The sequence below is a fragment of the Oryx dammah genome, unplaced genomic scaffold (genome assembly GCF_014754425.2).
Source record: "Oryx dammah isolate SB20612 unplaced genomic scaffold, SCBI_Odam_1.1 HiC_scaffold_4, whole genome shotgun sequence".
Taxonomy (NCBI): domain Eukaryota; kingdom Metazoa; phylum Chordata; class Mammalia; order Artiodactyla; family Bovidae; genus Oryx; species Oryx dammah.
Genome location: NW_024070188.1, coordinates 51,343,985 through 51,363,408, shown reverse-complemented (window position 1 = coordinate 51,363,408; position 19,424 = coordinate 51,343,985). Strand labels below are relative to the sequence as shown.

General features: G+C 37.9%; 1 protein-coding gene across 6 annotated transcripts in view; it reads right to left on the bottom strand.

The window, feature by feature from the left end:
• Positions 1-4,041: 4,041 nt before the first annotated feature.
• Positions 4,042-19,424, bottom strand: part of SNX14 (sorting nexin 14) — an 87,284-nt gene continuing 71,901 nt past the window's right edge. For 3 of the 6 annotated variants that reach the window (XM_040238842.1, XM_040238846.1, XM_040238847.1), the window contains 8 exons: positions 15,510-15,550; positions 15,264-15,383; positions 12,551-12,674; positions 12,120-12,284; positions 11,290-11,385; positions 8,341-8,432; positions 5,838-5,894; positions 4,042-4,999 (listed from right to left, as the gene is read on the bottom strand). In XM_040238842.1, coding sequence (XP_040094776.1) covers positions 4,961-4,999; positions 5,838-5,894; positions 8,341-8,432; positions 11,290-11,385; positions 12,120-12,284; positions 12,551-12,674; positions 15,264-15,383; positions 15,510-15,550 — 734 coding nt within the window. In that variant the 3' untranslated portion in view covers positions 4,042-4,960. The remainder of the gene's footprint in view (positions 5,000-5,837; positions 5,895-8,340; positions 8,433-11,289; positions 11,386-12,119; positions 12,285-12,550; positions 12,675-15,263; positions 15,384-15,509; positions 15,551-19,424) is intronic. The other 3 variants (XM_040238844.1, XM_040238843.1, XR_005720839.1) reach the window with 2 other exon arrangements.

The following is a 19,424-nucleotide window of genomic DNA, read 5'->3' as shown; positions in this document are numbered from 1 at the left end:
TCAGTGGTAAAGAGTCCGCCTGCCAATGCAAGAGATACAGGTGTGATCCCAGCTCTGGGATGATCCTGAATACTGCAGAGCAACCAAGTCCGTTGCTTAGAACCTGGGAGCCACAACTACTGAGCCAGCACAGTCATCAGTAAATAAATAAAATTTTAAGCAATCAACCAAACTCATCACTTGGAACCCTTTTTGGGTTCCTTTCCAGCTCTCTTAGTGTCAAGCACTGGAGAGCCCCAGGGGGGTCAGTCCTTAGACTGCTTCTGTCTTCTCTTTACACTTAATCTCTCTGTGTTCTCATTCAGTTTTACATCCTAAGGCTGGTGACTCTCAAATTTATACCCCTGCCTACATCTCTCCCATGGACTCCAGATTCACAAATACAATGGCCTACTTGGCATCTCTAGTTGAAATGATTAATAGGCAACCCAGACTTTACATGCCCAAAAGTGGATTCTTGATCCCTCCTGAAAACTGGTGCCAGGCACAATTCCCTTCAGCTCATTTAATGGACCCTTCATCATTCCTATTGCTCAAACTGAATCTTGGAATATCCTTGGCTGCTGTTTTTCTCTCAAACTCACAACCTGTCCATCAGTAAATTCTGTTTCCTGACTAAAAGAACTAAAAAGAGACTTCAGCTTCTCAAAAACTTCACAAGTACTGCCCTGATTCAAATCACTGTCGTCACCTGAATTACTTCACCAGCCTCCTAAATGAGCCATTTGTCTCTGTTTTAAATGTTTATTTATTCATTTATTGGCTATGCAGGGTTCCTGTTGCTACGCAAGAGCTTTCTCTATCTGCAGGGAGTGGGGGCTACTCTTCGTTGTGGTGTGTGGACTTCTCATCACAGGGGCCTCTCTTGTGAGGAGCACAGGCTTTAGAGCATGGGCTCAGTGCTTGTGGCACGCAGGCTTAGCTGCCCAGAGGCATGTGGAACCTTCCCAGACCAGGACTGAACCTGTCTTCCCTGCAATGGCAGGCAGATTCTTAACCATTAGGGAAATCCTGTCTCTACTTTTACTCCACTTTAGTCTCTTCTCAACACTCAACACAGTAACCAAAGTGATTCTATCACAGTATTAGAAAGATGACGTTGCTCATGTGCTCAAAATCTTTCCATCACGGACCAAGTAGAAGTGAGTTATCACAACGGCTTCCAAGGACCATTGCGATCTTGTTTCCCATCATTTCTCTGACATTATCTACCTTCACACACCGTGATTGGGGCAGATTTCTTTCAAAAGGACTTCCACTTAAACCTTCCATTTGCTATTTCTCTACTTGGAATATGGGCTCCCAAATATCTGCATGGCTTAATCTCTCACCTTCAGGTCTTTTTCTTCAATGTCAACGATCACATTAAACCCAATTCTCTTTTTCAGTTTAATTTTTCTGAGCACTTGTTACTTTCTAACATACTATATACTATTTTCTTATTTACACTGTTTATACTGTCTCTGTTTCCTGGGCTACATGTAAGCTTATAAATGCAAAAATATATCCTTGGGATCTCAAACTGCCTGGCACATAGTGAGTGCTCAATACACATGTGCATAATAAATTGAATAAACCATGAATAATCCCTTCTCTGCTACATCTCTCACCCTCTGGACTCAGTCCAAAAGCCACACAGTCCTTTTTCTCCAGTATCAGTTCCTCCAGAAGATAATTTCTCTATCTAACCACCCTTTTCATCATGCAGAGCAGTTTGCCTCTTTTTTACTGTAACCCCTCTGCAACCAAAAGGCCAATTAAGTCTTCCCTGAAAAGGATAGCTGCCTTTTTATAGAAAATAAATTTTCTAGCCTCTTTCCCTGCTCCCTGGATTTCCCAGGTAGCACTAGTGGTCAAGAACCCACCTGCCAATGCAGCAGACGTAAGAGACACAGGTTCGATCCCATGGACGGAGGAGCCTGGCGGCGTGGGGTGGTAGAGCTGGACGTGACTGAAGCGATTAAGTAAGCACACATGCAGCCCCTGCTCCTTAATTTGAAGGTGATTACAATTTTCCTAATAGGACCCCTTTTCCCTCTCCACTTCTGTTTTTCTACATCAGGGACCTAAAGGCCAAATCCTGCTTGCCACTGCTTCACATAAGTAAGGTTTTATTGCAATACAGCCACATCCAATACCTGGAATAATACTTTAGTGTAATTTGATAGAAAAAAATCATCAAATCAAATTAATTTTTTAAAAGTGAAATAAAAAACCATTTGCAGTGGACTTAAAAATCTTCCAGGGTCCTTAGGCCTCAGGTTAAGGATTTCTCCTCATGTACCTAGCAACATTGAAGACACTAACATATACATAAAAGAGAACAGTCTTTGAAATGGAAGTGGAGTGGACTAACAAGATCTATTTGTTTGCTCATTCATCCAGTGGGTAATTTTTATTCTAATGTTGACTATATCTGAAGTTACAACTTACGTATATATCATTACAAAGAACAATGGCAAATTTAGACTTCTGTTTATATTTTTATTGTAAACTCTGTTTTTAGTAAGTCAATAAATAATTTTAAAAACATGTATCTATTTGGCTGTGTTGGGTCTCAGTCGCAGCACGTGGGATCCTTGTTGCAGTACTTGACTAATTGTGGCCCACTGGCTCATTAGCTGTGGTGCAGGGCATGGGGGCTGTATTTAGTTTTCCCGGGGGCATGTAGGAATTTAGTTCCCCCAGCATGGATCAAACCCCAGTCCCCTGCATTGGAAGGCAGTTTCTTAACCACTGGACCACCAGGGAAGTCCCAATAAATGATAATTTAAGTGTTTCAACCATTTCTCAGAATTTTCTGATATCTATAGCTTAATGATTGTAACACAGACATCATGTCCTTTATAAATTTCAGTGTCTTCTCATCTATTTAATTTACCCCGCAACCAGAGTTATTTCTCTAAACACATTTCAAAATGTAAAATTCATGCAGTATAAGACATACATAAAGATGGATAGAAAGGCAAGTGCAAAGTAAAATATCCGAAATGCACCAGGGGACCATTAAAGGAATCTCGAGTAATCACTTTTGGAAGTAAAGGCTCCTTTCATGGGGCAACACTGAAAGAGTACAAGACTAGAGATGGATCTGTTTGAATTCCAGCTTCACTGCTCTATCTAGCTTCAGTATAAATAACAAGAGAGGAATAATACCATCTCACAGTTGCTGCATGGTGAAATGTGATATAAAATGCCTGGCCAATGGGGAATGCATCCAGTTCCTTTCTCTTTTATTACGCAAATGACTTTGTATTTATAGATTTTTATACATTACATTTTCTTTAAATAGAGCTCACCCCTGCTATGGATTAAATGTGTCCTTCTAAAATTCCCTTGTTAAAACCCTAAACCCCAATATGACTATATTTGGAGATGATGGCTTTAGGAGGTAATTAAGGTTAAATGAGGTCATGGGCTTAACCTACGAGCATTCGGGGCCTTATAAGAAGAAAAGGAGGAGAGAGTGAAAGATCTCTTTCTTTCTTCCCACACGGCCAAACACAGTGGTCATGTGAGTACACAGGGAAAAAAGGCAGTCATCTACAGACCAAAGGAAGAAGTTCCAGAATGAAATGTACCTTTTGGGCACCTTGATCTTGGACTTATCAGCCTCCAGAACTGTGAGAAATAAAATTCTGTTAAGTCACCCCATTTACGGTATTTTATTGGAGTAAGCCTAGGTTGTTTGATACACTCATAAGAATTTTTTCTCATCTAAATAAACAAAATATCACAATTTATAAGAAAGTAGGTAAGAAAGGAATAAAAGGGCTGTAAATATTTTATTTTTCCAGCCAAAATGCTATGGATTTAAATGTGAAGAGTTAGCTTGATTAATTTCCCACCTGCCCCTGAGAAGTAAGTAAAATGTTGAAGGCTTGGTTAAAAGTACTGATGCACAGAAACTCATACACAGTTTAGAATTTTTCAGCAATTAAAAAGATAAAACTACTGGCAAAACCCTAAATAATTTTTATAATATCTAAAGACCATTTTCAAAACTAGGAAAAAAATAACTGAACAGTATCATTCAATTGGTTTCACTTTGCAAATTATATTTAGAGTTCCCACATTATCAGCACTTGATACATGGTTGAAACTCAATAAATATATTCTGAATGTACATCACAGCCAATAACCAAACACAAAATGCCCGATCTTGAAAGACAAATAAGATTCAGGGAGAAAAACACAGCATGAAGAACAATTATAAGCAGAACTCTAAATGTTGAACCTTTAAAAATAATTATTTAACTTTCCCCAAAGAATACAGTTAATTCATACCTTTCTTTTGGAGAGACAACATAAACAAAAAATCCACTTGACTAAACTGTTTATATAAGTTTTTGGATTATAGTTACAGATGTTCAGTGAAATGCAGTTGTAACCACACAATCACAAATATCTGTTAAGTACTCAGTTTTCACATGCAAAAGGGCTACATATAACCTGTCAATCATCTAGGAAGAGTAACAAGTCCCTTATTTGTTATGAAAAACTCATAAAGTATGTCTTCTTTACAGACACACAGTTACCTACACAGAAAAATGAAAAGGGGGAGTGGAATAAATCTGCTAAAATTTATTAACTCCAAATATGACAGCAAATCAGACCTCTGTGCTAAAAATAATTATTTTCAAAGTGATACAATACTTTCAAAGTTATCAGTCTAACTGATTTGCCCCAAGGAGATTATGAGTTATCTCTTTTAAAAACAGCAATAACAAGTGACACAGATCTAAGAAAATTTGGATAAGAGATGTAAAATGAAAGGCTATGAGACCCAATCAGTTTTCATTGTTATTAAATTTGTTAGTCTTTATTAAAATCAAAACGTCAGACACTGAATTACATGATATATACAAGAATATACAAAAGTAAAAGAAAAAACAGTACATATATACTAAACTAGCACAGCAAACATTTCAACTGGTTATTCTATCCCAAATCCAAATGTTTATATCCAGGACGTCACAGATGTAATTTCCTTTTGCACCTAAAGTAAAAATAAATCTATTTAATAGAAGAGAAAAAACAAACAAGAATTCATTTGTGAATTGCCTAACAGTTCCAGTGTATTAAAATTCTAACCTAAAACATATATATATGTGTGTTAAAACCTGCATATGCCACAGATGATATTTATGTTTTAGAGAGGAGGAAAAAAAGCATGTGATAGACCTCATAAAGTCTCAAACAGAGCTGGAATTTCCTGGTACTGATTCCTACGTAAATTGAACACAAAATGTCTGTAACTGCCACCCTGTTTTATTATAACTTGAAAACCCTGCTATAACTTGAAAACCTGTATTCAATAGGTAAATAGTCCAAATCTAGTTCCCTCTATAAAACTAACATTTCACTGCTGTATCACAACCCTGAATAGTTATTTCATCAAAACTCAAAATCTGCAGGATTCAAGGTAATAATAATATCACCATCCTCCAACTCCCATTCATTTTGTGTTCTTGGCTTCATATAAGCTCAACTGCTTTAAAAATGCTCACACAGCATTCAGTGTGCAAATGACAGCCCGCAGAGCTTGGCCCATCCTAGAGATAGGATGTACACTCACACCTTCCTCTGGTGAGGCTCTACAGATCCCATCTGACTGGAATCAGGAAGGGGGGAAGGCAAGGCAGGGGCTATTCAGTTCGTACATCCTCAAATCCACTCTATGTTTAAGCATGTTGAATGAAGAAAATACAAAGAGCTATTTGTTAAGGTTGTTCATTTTTAAAATGATCACAAGGATTTCCTTAATTTTTATGTCCCTAACAAAATGTCAGTACACCATTAAGAACATAAAGAAAGTACTGCTGCTTTTCAATTACCTTATTGAGCTCTGGAAACAGTTCTTGTATCACAATGTCCAATAAGACATAAGTCAGCTAAAATGCAAAAAAAAAAGATTTTAAGGAATTAGACCAAAAAAAAAAAAAAAAAATAGTTTCAACAAGATCCATAATGTTCTATTTTTAGGATGAGTTTTAGATAGATATGTTTTCACATGTTTGCACTTTATTATTATGCCTTGTAATTTATATTATGTTCAATATTTTGTATATAACAACAATTTTAAAGAAACAAGCCTGATACAAAATTTTAACTGTGTTAAGGTCTCAACAGAATATGTGAGACTAAAGGCAAAGGAGAAAAGGAAAGATATACCCATTTGAACGCAGAGTTCCAAAGAATAGCAAGGAGAGATAAGAAAGTCTTCCTCAGTGATCAGTGCAAAGAAATAGAGGAAAACAACAGAATGGGAAAGACTAGAGATCTCTTCAAAAAAATTAAAGCTACCAAGGGAACATTTCATGCAAAGATGAGTTCAATAAAGGACAGAAATGGTATGGACCTAACAGAAGCAGATGATATTAAGAAAAGATGGTAAGAATACACAGGAAAAACTATACAAAAAAGATCTTCATGATCCAGATAATCACAATGGTGTAATCACTCACCTAGAGCCAGTCATCCTGGAATGTGAAGTCAAGTGGGCCTCAGAAAGTATCAGTACAAACAAAGCTAGTGGAGGTGATGGAATTCCAGTAGAGCTATTTCAAATCCTGAAAGATGATGCTGTGAAAGTTCTGCACTCAATATGCCAGCAAATTTGGAAAACTCAGCAGTGGCCACAGGACTGGAAAAAGTCAGTTTTCATTCCAATCCCCAAGAAAGGCAATGCCAAAGAATGCTCAAACTACTGCACAATTGCACTCATCTCACACACTAGCAAAGTAATGCTCAAAATTCTCCAAGTCAGGCTTCAACAGTACGTGAACCATGAACTTCCAGATGTTCAAGCTGGATTTAGAAAAGGCAGAGGAACCGGAGATCAAATTACCAACATCCACTGGATCATTGAAAAAGCAAGAGAGTTCCAGAAAAACATCTATTTCTGCTTTATTGACTATGCTAAAGCCTGTGACTGTGTGGATCACAAAAAAGTGTGGAAAATTCTGAAAGAGATGGGAATACCACACCACCTGACCTGTCTCTTGAGAAATCTGTATGCAGATCAGGAAGCAACAGTTAGAACTGGACATGAAACAACCCACTGGTTCCAAATAGGGAAAGAAGTATGTCGAGACTGTAGAGTGTCACCCTGCTTATTTAACTTCTATGCACAGTACATCATGAGAAATGCTGGGCTGGAAGAAGCACAAGCTGGAATCAAGATTGCTGGGAGGAATATCAATAACCTCAGATATGCAGAAGACACCACCCTTATTGCAGAAAGTGAAGAACTAAAGAGCCTCTTGATGAAAATGAAAGAGGAGAGTGAAAAAGTTAGCTTCAGAAAACTAAGATCATGGCATCCAGTCCCATCACTTCATGGCAAATAGATGGGGAGACAGTGGAAACAGTGACAGATTTTATCTTTTTGGGCTACGAAGTCACTGCAGATGGTGACTGCAGCCATGAAATTAAAAGATGCTTACTCCTTGGAAGAAAAGCTATGACCAACCTAGATAGCATATGCAAAAGCAGAGACATTACTTTCCCAACAAAGGTATGTCTAGTCAAGGCTATGGTTTTTCCAGCGGTCATGTATGGATGTGAGAGTTGGACTGTGAAGAAAGCTGAGCGCCGAAGAATTGATGCTTTTGAACTGTGGTGTTAGAGAAGACTCTTGAGAGTCCCTTGGACTGCAAGGAGATCCAACTAGTCCATGCTAACAGAAATCAGTCCTGAATATTCATTGGAAGGACTGATGGTGAAGCTGAAACTCCAATACTTTGGGTACCTGATGTGAAGAACTGACTCACTGGGAAAGACCCTGATGCTGGGAAAGATTGAAGGCGGGAGGAGAAGGGGGACAGCAGAGGATGAGATGGTTGGATGGCATCACTGACTCAATGGACATGAGTTTTAGTAGACTCCGGTAATTGGTGATGGATAGGGAGGCCTGGTGTGCTCCAGTCCATGGGGTCACAAGGAGTTGGACACAACTGAGTGACTGAACTGAACTGATAAGCAGTAAAATGTTAACTGCAAGTTATTCTATACAACCTGAATGAATGATAGAATTCTTGATATATAAATTTTTACTTTATTTCATGAATTTTTGCTTCCCTGGTGGTGCTAGTGGTAAAGAATCCGCTTGGTATATTTCAAATTTCCTATAATGAATATTTATTTTCAATCATGTTATTTAAAATAAAAGTAATGAGCAAAAAGAGTTAACAAGAGACACTTTTATTCCATCCGCACGTTTGAATTACATTGCCTTCACTTAGCACAGTATCACTTCACAGTTAATATACCAGACACGCTACTGTGTCATTCACTAAGCCAAGCTGACACGAGTCAGTCTGCTTTAATGAATTTTACCTGCTTGTTGAGAACTGGCTGCTGTAAACCATCAAAAAGAAGTCTGATGCTTTCATACTTGGCTTCTTCACCAATACACTTGACTATCAGATCTAAACAAGAAAGCCACATGTGAAACAATTTTATATTATAAAGTGACCCATCATTTACTAGATCATAAGGCAAAATCTCTACCCTCTCCCGCAGGTATTAGTAAAATCTGTAAGTCAGCATTTCCTAAATCAGTGCTTCAGTAAGAAGCTCTTGGAAAAAAGGGCCCTGTGGTCAAGTTGAGAAATGCAGCATCATGTGTCCTGAATTTAAAGATTCACAACGCACAAAGCATAGCTGTAAGCTCTCAGGAATGGTACCGTAAAGGAGTCTGCTTAAAGGATAAAAGACAATTGGGAAACAATACATATTTTATTATCCCGTTCAAGTAAAACGAAATAAAACACTAGGTACATACACTTTTGCATATATAGAGAGATACAAAGAAACTGTCTGTTAGCACTAACACCAGTTGGAGCATACCGCTACTTCTGCACAGTAGGGACAGGATCTCTTCTACTTTTCACTCTTCATATTTTCATGTTTGAATATGTTAATGTTTTTTTAATTTTAATTAATTTAATATTATGGTGAACAGAGACTCTCTTCAATGAATATGACCATTTCTGTCCTTTTTGCAAAATTACTAATAACTATTTTACAGAACAATCTTTTGGGAAACTGTTTAAACACAAGTATGCTTCCAAAAGTTCTAATTCATGTTTTACTACACAGCTGTCATGTATCACTCCTGGTACTACAGTCGGTCCTTATTAAAATCTGTGCTGAATGGTTTCCTCCAAGTAGGAAAAGAAACTTATTGAGTAAATAAGGTGCTCAAATATTTGTCCTTTCCCCTCCAATCATAATGAAACACTTAATGTTGTTCAAGGAAAATCTTCATTTTATGTTTGCTTTTACAGGGTAAATCTAACCCTGAGAGGCAAAATTCAATTTATAGGAAGTTCAGTAGATCCTTGATATTTTTCAAGAGAGATGGGCCACAATGCATCTTTGTGAATCCCCTAATTTACCAACACTACACAGAATTTCCCAATTAATATGCATGAAGCATCATGGACAAAAACAGACGATCCTTTCAGATTCTTCAAGAATCACTAAGGAGGAAATGAGTAGAGGAGAGCAGAAAGGCATGCTATGCTTCCTCACTAGCTAAATCACCCCTTTCCAAATGGAAGTCTTGAAGCAGATGTGACTCAAATTCATGGCTGAGCGAAATTACAATTATTATATTCACTGGCTTTCCATGATTCTAAATATTAAAACTAAGTCAAAACCATGAATGCTATATAGAAGGTCACTATATTACATTACAAAAGAAGGAAGAAATGACTTCATCATATACCTACAGAAGATTCACTCAAGAACAGCTGTGGTTCACGTTTACATTCAGACTGGGGACAGAAATTGTCTTCAAAATTAAGCAGGATCATTCTGAGACTCATTTTTCAATGATGAGAATTCTCTAAGACATCTCCAATTTTTACTCTATATTTTCTTGCTGGGCATTACCTGACTCCCAGATCTCATCTTATATCATCGCTCCTCCAATTCCAAAACCTGGATATTTAATTGATTACGAGACAATGCATCCTGAACAATGTATAGTTAGGCTTGTCACATTCAAAATGTCCTAAATTAAGTATCATCCGCTTTGACTCCTTGATGTTTTTTCCTTATATTCATATCTCAGTAAGAGGTTACTAACCATTCACTCAAGGCTACCTCCTTTATGAGAGGGATTCACCCTCCTCCTTTGAGATACTGCATAACCTAAACAAGCCTCTATTATCACAGGTACATCTTGTCTGTGTGTCTATCTTCCTGCCAGATTGAGCTGCTGCTGCTGCTGCTGCTAAGTCGCTTCAGTCGTGTCCAACTCTGTGTGACCCCACAGACAGCAGCCCACCAGGCTCCACCGTCCCTGGGATTCTCCAGGCAAGAACACTGGAGTGGGTTGCCGCTGAGCTACCAAAGTACAATTTTTATATCTCTTGCATTGTGCTAGGTGCCTGGCACATGGAAGGTGTTCAATAAACTCAGCATGAATGAATGAATTCTGACCTCTAACTTACACACACTAATGTAGCTCTCCTCATGGTGAAGTGAACAGCAGGACTCCAGCTGTCCCAGAGACATACCACTATGATCAGTTTGATTCTAAGTTACTGAAAGAATCCAACTAATGTGTGAGTAGAAACAGCCTTATCTAAAAGTTCTTCAGTTCAGTTCAGTCGCTCAGTCATGTCCGACTCTTTGCGACCCCATGAATCGCAGCACGCCAGGCCTCCCTGTCCATCACCATCTCCCGGAGTTCACTCAGACTCACGTCCATCGAGTCAGTGATGCCATCCAGCCATCTCATCCTCGGTCATCCCCTTCTCCTCCTGCCCCCAATCCCTCCCAGCATCAGAGTCTTTTCCAATGAGTCAACTCTTCTCATGAGGTGGCCAAAGTACTGGAGCTTCAGCCTTAGCATCATGCCTTCCAAAGAAATCCCAGGGCTGATCTCCTTCAGAATGGACTGGTTGGATCTCCTTGCAGTCCAAGGGACTCTCAAGAGTCTTCTCCAACACCACAGTTCAAAAGCATCCATTCTTTGGCGCTCAGCCTTCTTCACAGTCCAACTCTCACATCCATACGTGACCACAGGAAAAACCATAGCCTTGAATAGACGGACCTTAGTCGGCAAAGTAATGTCTCTGCTTTTGAATATGCTAAAAGTTCTTAGTGCTAACATAAAAACCAAATTCCATTTAATGAATGAGTTAATTTTAACTGGTTCTTATAACTACTTCTAAAATAAAAACTCACAGTAAAAATTGCCTCAATAATTACTATACATTGTGATCACCAAAGAGTGCTAATCTATATTAAACTACTTTTTAAATATTATACCTGGAATGTAGTTCATCATTCCTTCAAAAGTCTGCTTTGCTCGTTTTTGCTTATCTTGAAGAGAGCGAGGTTCAGTGTTTTCACAAAATACAGCATCTAAAAAGAGACAAAAGATATCTGCTGGCTTCAAGAGAGAGGGGACATGTGTATATGTATAGCTGATTCATGTTGATATATGGCAGAAACCAACACAACATTATAAAGTAATTATCCTCCAATTAAAAATAAAAAAATTAGGGCTTCCCTGGTAGCTCAGTAGTAAAGAATCCACCTGCCAATGTAGGGGACAGTTCAGTCCCTGGTTTGGGAAGATCCCATATGCTGAGGGACAACTAAGCCTGAGAGTCACAACTACTGATCCTATGCTCCAGAGCCTGTGCTCTCTCTCTCATTACGAGAGAAACCACTACAATGAGAAGCTAGCTCACCACCACTAGAAAGTAGCCCACACTCGCTGCAACTAGAGAAAGCCCAAGTGCAGCAATGAAGACCCAGCGCAGCCATAAATGCTCAGTTGTGTTCGACTCTTTGCGATCCCATGGACTGTGTGGTTGATCCCACTGGAGAGGGTTGCTGTTTCCATTTATTAAGCAGCCATAAATAAATGAATAAAATAAACCTTAAAAAACCAATCTTATAAAAAATTAATAAAATTTTTAAAAAAGAAACATTTGCAGGAATTTTCACCTATTATATACAAAGTATTTCCTCATAGAAGCAATACTAATAAAAGCAAAGAAAAGCCAGGCTTATCACTCTTTGAGATCTAATTAAAATTAAATAAAAATTGAATACTCAAACATGAAACAAACACATGAGGAAATACAAACCTCTGAGAAGTGTTATAAGTGAAACCAGACGGTGCTCCTGAAAGAGTTGCTCTAGTTTACAATGAAGATAGTAATCAGTATACATTTCCAGGGTGTTTTTAAAGAGGATTCGAGTTCCCATTAAGAGATGATGAAGCCAGTCAGGAACTTGGAAAACCACCTGTCCTGAGAAGGATCACACAGAACATTTCATTAAGGTAAACAGATACTGGAACATTTTCCAATACAAAAAATACAAATGGTTAATATTTTATTTTTAAAGACTAATAACTTTAATATGCTCAAGACCAATTATATTCTATGTATTGAATTCTTAATTTTAAAAGTACCTTCAATTCAAAAAATATATAATGGAGCAATACACAAGAGCATTAATTTGCATCACAGAAGAACTATAACACGGGTTTTAACAGTAACCACAGATATCTTACCTACATACATCAGGTAATCATAGACTCCTTCTACAGTCATCATTTCCATAAAATAATTCTGATTTTGCCTTCTTTCTGTATTCTCAGCACGGTTTGCATTATTTTTATACAGATCATTAAAAAGCTAAAGTAAAAGTTGAAATAATAAAAAAAGTTTATTACACAGGCTAATAAATAATTACTAAGGGTAAAGTAATTATAGAGCAAGGTGTTTAAACTTTGTCCAATCAAAACAGAATATTAAAGGAAAAAACACATAATACCAGAGTGGTTAAGATCTGCCCCCTAAATGCCACATTTATACCCAAAATTGAATTAAAAAATACAATACTTTGGGGGGACAAAATATTAAATAAAAATCTACCTTTATTTTAGATGTAACAGATAATTCATCATCCATACAAAGAATCCCTTTGATTTTTTTATATCAAAAGAAGTAAATGAACATAAAAAGATGCATGAAACCATTAGCACTAGGACTTCCCTGGCGGTCCAGTGGTTAAGAATCTGCCTGCCAATCCCTGGGTTGGGTTCGATCCCTTATCTGGAAAGATTCCACACGCTACCAGGTAATTAAGCCCGTGGACCGCCAACTATGGAGTCCACGCTCTAGAGCCCGTGAGCTGCAACTACTGAGCATGCGTGCCATAATGCCATGCAGTGCTCTAGAAGCTTGAGCACTCTAGAGCCCACGTTCTGCAGTAAGAGAGAAGTTACAGCAATGAGAACCCCAAGCACCACAACTAGAGAGTAGCCTTCACTCTCCACAACTAGAGAAAGCCCACGCAGCAATGAAGACCCAGTACAACTAAAATAAATAAATGAAATTATAAAAAAAAAATTAGGAATAGCTGATTTTAATCTCAACATGATTTAAAAGTTATAAATCACTGTTTAATTAAGGTATGCTTACAGATGAACGTTAAGATTTAAGCTAAGTTTATTTGGACAAAATAATCAAAGACCTAATGTATATGAAAAAAAAATGAAGAATTACTCATAGCAAAATAATAAAATGCAACTAAATCTTAGCCCTACCTACTATAGCAAAAGATCTATCATTAATAATAATCAAAGAGCAGATACTAAAGAACTAAAAAAAACTTACAGAAAAGGTAAACACAATGATAAAATGGACAGTTTTGGTATGATGGGTCAGAAAAGCAAAAAGAAAAGGAAAGGAAGACAATGCCAGGAATAAAAGGGGACACAACCATAGTTGTCAGAGGAAAATGAAAAGAGGATATTATTGACAACATAAGGCCAAAATTTTTCAAATTTAGACAAGATGGAGAATTTATTAAAAAGTACAACCTATCAAAATCTGACTCATGAAACAATATATCTGAAGAATATTATAATTATTAAAGAAATTACATTGGTTTTAAAAAAAAAACTTCCACAAACAAAACTTGAGGCCTAGATGACTACTAACAAGTTATCACTATTTAAATAACTAACACTCTACCAGCAAATAAAGAAAACTTAACGTAACTTTAATACCAGAATCTGACAAGGATACAATGAGAAAGAAAAACTATAGGCTAAGTGCACCCACAAACATGGAGGTTAACTTTTCTAAACTTCATAAAGGATATCTACAATAAGAACTACACTATATTATTTAATGGTGAAACACTGCAATCACTCCCTTTGTATAGCAGGTCCTAGTCATGAATGAACCATAACTGCCATCATTTGAATACATAAATATAAAAGAATTAACAGATATACCACTAAAATTAACACAAGCCTAGCAAGACTTGTGAATTGAAAATCAATACACAACAATCAACTGTATTTCTGTTTACTAGCAATAAACTTATAAAGTAAAAAAAATTAAAGATACCCTTTACAGTAATAAACCAAAGAAGTTCTCTTGAGGAAGAGGGTGCTATTCTTTGAGCTCACAGAATCCCCCATGCTGGCACTAAACTGAGCTTCTTGCAGACAGGAAATTTATTTGTTTTTCCTCTTTTCTTTGGCCATGCCACCCCACTGTAGGATCCTAGCTCCCCTGCATTAAAACCAAGGCTGTCTAATTAGACAGCAAGTGGAAATTTGCTGTATGATGCAGGGAGCTCCAATCAGGTGCTTTGTGATAACCTAGAGAGGTGAGTTGGGGAGGAAGGTGGAAGGGAGGTTCAGGATGAGGGGGAACATATGTATACCTATGGCTGATTCATGTTGACATTTGGTAGAAACCAACACAATCCTCCAATTAAAAATTTAAAAAACAAACCAAAAAAAAGCACAAAGTCTTAAGCACTGGACTGCCAGGGAAGCCCTCGGAATTTATATTCCCAGTGCCTAGCACCCAATAGCAGGCACATAATAAAGTGCTTGTTTAATGAAAGGATGAAATATTTTATAAGTCATTAAAAATTATATAATACCATCAAATAAATATAAACACATTATAGAAATTAATTCCCTGATTACTGGAAGTTGGTGATTTACAACCTAAGAAAACCACTTTAAAAAATTCCCCAATAGAGAAACGGTAGGAGCTGACAAATACAGATTCTTAAGAAACATTTACCCATTAAAGCAAAGAACCAAGCAACTACCTACAATACCCTCCTTATCCTTTACAACTGATTTCCATACAAAGACATACAGTCCCTTCCATTTCATTAACATAGAATTCTCTAACGGAATCGTAAGTAGGACAATTTCAAACTCAATGACTCTCTGAGACGATGCATAGTACCTTCTTATTATTTTCTGAAGTAGGGCTGAGAATGGTCAGTTCTGGTTTACTCGGTTTAGGCTTTGGAGATTCACAAGAATTAATGAAATTCATGATAAAAGGTTCCAAATGTTGACCTTTCTGTGGAAACCATGGTATAAAAATAAAAAAATCAAGATTATGATTTTCAGTATCATATAGCCAATTAAAATTTACTAGTATTTGAATATGCTTATAACTATCATTGTATAGAATGCCCATATTCACCTCTTTCATTAGTTTTCCAGGAACAGATTTTATAATTTTCCCTGCAATTAAAAATAAAATATTAATCTTAAGAAGGTAAAATATATCTCATAACTGCTTATATGAATACTTCACTAGGTAATTTTAAATACCAAAAAGCCAAGTAAAAAGCAAAATGGACCATTTCACACTTCACAAAAATTTATAATAAACATGGTATTCTTAACTGTTTTCAGACACAGCACTTGGGATACTTCAAAATAATCCAGTGGGGTGGGAGGTAGGGCAAGGTAAGAGGGTAACAGGCAGCAAGGCCAGGGATCTCCAAACAGAGGAAATAGGCTGCAACTGTCAGACATTTTTTCTCTCTCTAAAGCGGCAGGAGGTAACAAACAAATCTTAGATTTTTTTCCCCTTCTCTATACTCATTTAAAAAGAGGTTTCTTTTAAAATTCTGTGCTGCCATGACGATACATGGTTACCCCTAAACTTAACTCTTCTCAAACTTTGAGCTAACCAATGTGGTTTTTCTTATGGAAATGTTTGTCTAAATACATGTTAATGAACTATGTATTTAGCCTAGACTCTGTCTTCAAGTGGGTTCCCCTAAAACTCAGAACCCACTTGACAAACCAGTATGCTTTACTCATGCAAATATTCTCTTAAGCTATGCTAATGAGACTGCATTGGCTTGGAACCTGGCCTTTCTTCAAGATTCATGTCAATCATTTTACGGCTCAGGACAACTCACCTTGTGCCAGTGTTATCTCAAAATGCATGTTGTGGGTAAGGGGTCTGGTGCCATTCTCTGAGTTTTGAGACATTTCCTTTCTCTAATTAGCAAACTGCTAGTAGCTGATATCATCCGGCTAAAGACTAGCAGGGTGCACTCTTTCTGTCCCCCTCTGATGTCTATGTCAGAATGTTTATCTCTTTTATACTTTAATAATACTTTATTTCACAAAAGCTCTGAGAGATCAAGCCTCATCACTGGCCCCAGACTGAATTCTTCTCCTCTGGTGGCCAAGAATCGAGGAGGGGTTTTTCATGGCTCAGCGACAATCTTTCAAAGGACTGGAACAAGGCAAGTGTGGTAACTTTTGGAAGGGGTGAAGAGTTCATTATACAAATTTCTCTACCTTTGTGTATATATGTAATTGTCCACAAGAAATGTTTTCAAAAGATATTAAGCAGTGGTGAATCTATAAAGATATCTAATTTTTGCAAAGACATTAAGCAATGGTAAATATATAAATGTATCTAACTTTTGCATTTAGTCAAAAGGGAAAAAATTTCTAAACACTGCTACAACATTTAAATTGGCTATTTGAATAGTCTGTGTTGATTTTAGATTAATATATATATTCTAATCCAGTGAAAGATGATGCTGTGACAGTGCTGCACTCAATATGCCAGCAAATTTGGAAAACTCAGCAGTGGCCACAGAACTGGAAAAGCTCAGTTTTCATTCCAATCTCAAAGAAAGGCAATGCCAAAGAATGCTCAATCTACCACACAATTGCACTCATCTCACACGCTAGTAAAGTAATGCTCAAAATTCTCCAAGCTAGGCTGCAGCAATACATGAACCGTGAACTTCCTGATGTTCAAACTGGTTTTAGAAAAGGCAGAGGAACCAGAGATCAAATTGCCAACATCCACTGATCATGGAAAAAGCAAGAGAGTTCCAGAAAAACATCTATTTCTGCTTTATTGACTATGCCAAAGCCTTTGACTGTGTGGATCACAGTCAATAAACTGTGGAAAAGTCTGAAAGAGATGGGAATACCAGACAACCTGACCTGCCTCTTGAGAAATCTGTATGCAGGTCAGGAAGCAACAGTTAGAACTGGACATGGAACAACAGACTGGTTCCAAATAGGAAAAGGAGTACATCAAGGCTGTATATTGTTACCCTGCTTATTTAACTTCTATGCAGAGTACATCATGAGAAACGCCAGACTGGAAGAAACACAAGCTGGAATCAAGATTGCTGGGAGAAATATCAATAACCTCAGATATGCAGATGACACCACTCTTATGGCAGAAAGTGAAGAGGAACTAAAAAGGCTCTTGAAAGTAAAAGAGGAGAGTGAAATAGTTGGCTTAAAGCTCAACATTCAGAAAACGAAGATCATGGCATCCAGTCCCATCACTCCATGGGAAATAGATGGAGAAACAGTGGAAACAGTGTCAGATTTTATTTGGGGGGGGCTCCAAAATCACTGCAGATGGTGACTGCAGCCATGAAATTAAAAGATGCTTACTCCTTGGAAGAAAAGTTATGACCAACCTAGATAGCATACTCAAAAGCAGAGACATTACTTTCCCAACAAAGGTCCGTCTAGTCAAGGCTATGGTTTTTCCTGTGGTCATGTATGGATATGAGAGTTGGACTGTGAAGAAGGCTGAGCGCCGAAGAATTGATGCTTTTGAACTGTGGTGTTGGAGAAGACTCTTGAGAGTCCCTTGGACTGCAAGGAGATCCAACCAGTCCATTCTGAAGGAGATCAACCCCGGGATTTCTTTGGAAGGAATGATGCTGAAGCTGAAACTCCAGTACTTTGGCCACCTCATGAGAAGAGTTGACTCATTGGAAAAGACTCTGATGCTGGGAGGGATTGGGGGCAGGAGAAGAAAGGGACGACCGGGGATGAGATGGCTGGATGGCATCACTGACTCGATGCACACAAGTCTGAGTGAACTCCCGGAGATGGTGATGGACAGGGAGGCCTGGCGTGCTGCAATTCATGGGGTCTCAAAGAGTCGGACATGACTGAGCAAGTGAACCGAACTTAACTGAACTGAATCCAGTTTGCCAGAATATTGTTTTGATGTTATCTCCAGGTTCCTTTATTATAAAATAAAATATCAAACATGATTTTTCTCAAGCATTTACAAATGGCTATCAAAATCCATCAAAACTGATTAATATAACTTAAATTTCTTTCAGTACAGTTTGGGAAAAAAGTAGACTCTAATGACAATAACAAAAGGCATACTAATGAAAGCTAAAACAGAGACTGTTTCATAACATGAGAACCTCCAACCCTCTTGCCAGGCTATTTCTCCTTTGGTACCCCCAGAATTACTCCCTCGCCTCAGAATTTCCAAAGTTCTTTAAATTATGGTGTTTCATCCTGTGCTTCTCTCTTCTACATGCTCTTCCTGAGCCAAAATTTTTACTCAATCTGATTTCAAACAACATCCAAATCTCTATTCATGCTTTCTGCTGCCTCTACTACGTTATAAAACTTCCTCAACTGGATTCTATAAACCCAGTAAGTTTAGAACTGTGCTGTGCTATTCTGTCGCTCAGTTGTGTCCAACTCTGCAACCCCATGGACTGTAGCCTGGCAGGCTGCTCTGTCCACGGGGATTCTCCAGGCAAGAATACTGGAGGTTGCTATGCCCTCCTCCAGGGGATCTTCCCAATCCAGGGATCGAACCCAGGTCTCCCCAATTGCTGATGGATTCCTTACTGTCCGAGCCACCAGGGAAGCCCAAGTTTAGAACCACTCTAAATTTATTCCATACCTCAGCAATAAACAGTATTTATCCAGTTATATAAACAGAAATCTGGCTCATATTTCATCATTTCTTCTCCTTCACTCAAATGGAGTCAGTAAACAGGTCTAACCAATTATATCTCTTAAACATTACATATGGCTTCCCTGGTGGCTCACTGGTAAAGAATCCGCCTGCCAGTGCAGGAGAGGCGGGTTCAATTTCTGGGTTGGGAAGGTTCCCTGAAGAAGGAAATGGCAACCCACTCCAGTATTCTTGCCTGGAGAGTTTCATTGACAGAGAAGCCTAGTGGACTACAGTCCACGGGGCAGCAAGAGTCAGACACAACACAGGGATTAAACAACAACCATCATATATAACCAAATACAAAATATTCTTGCATCTTCCCTCAATAAGACACACACTAAA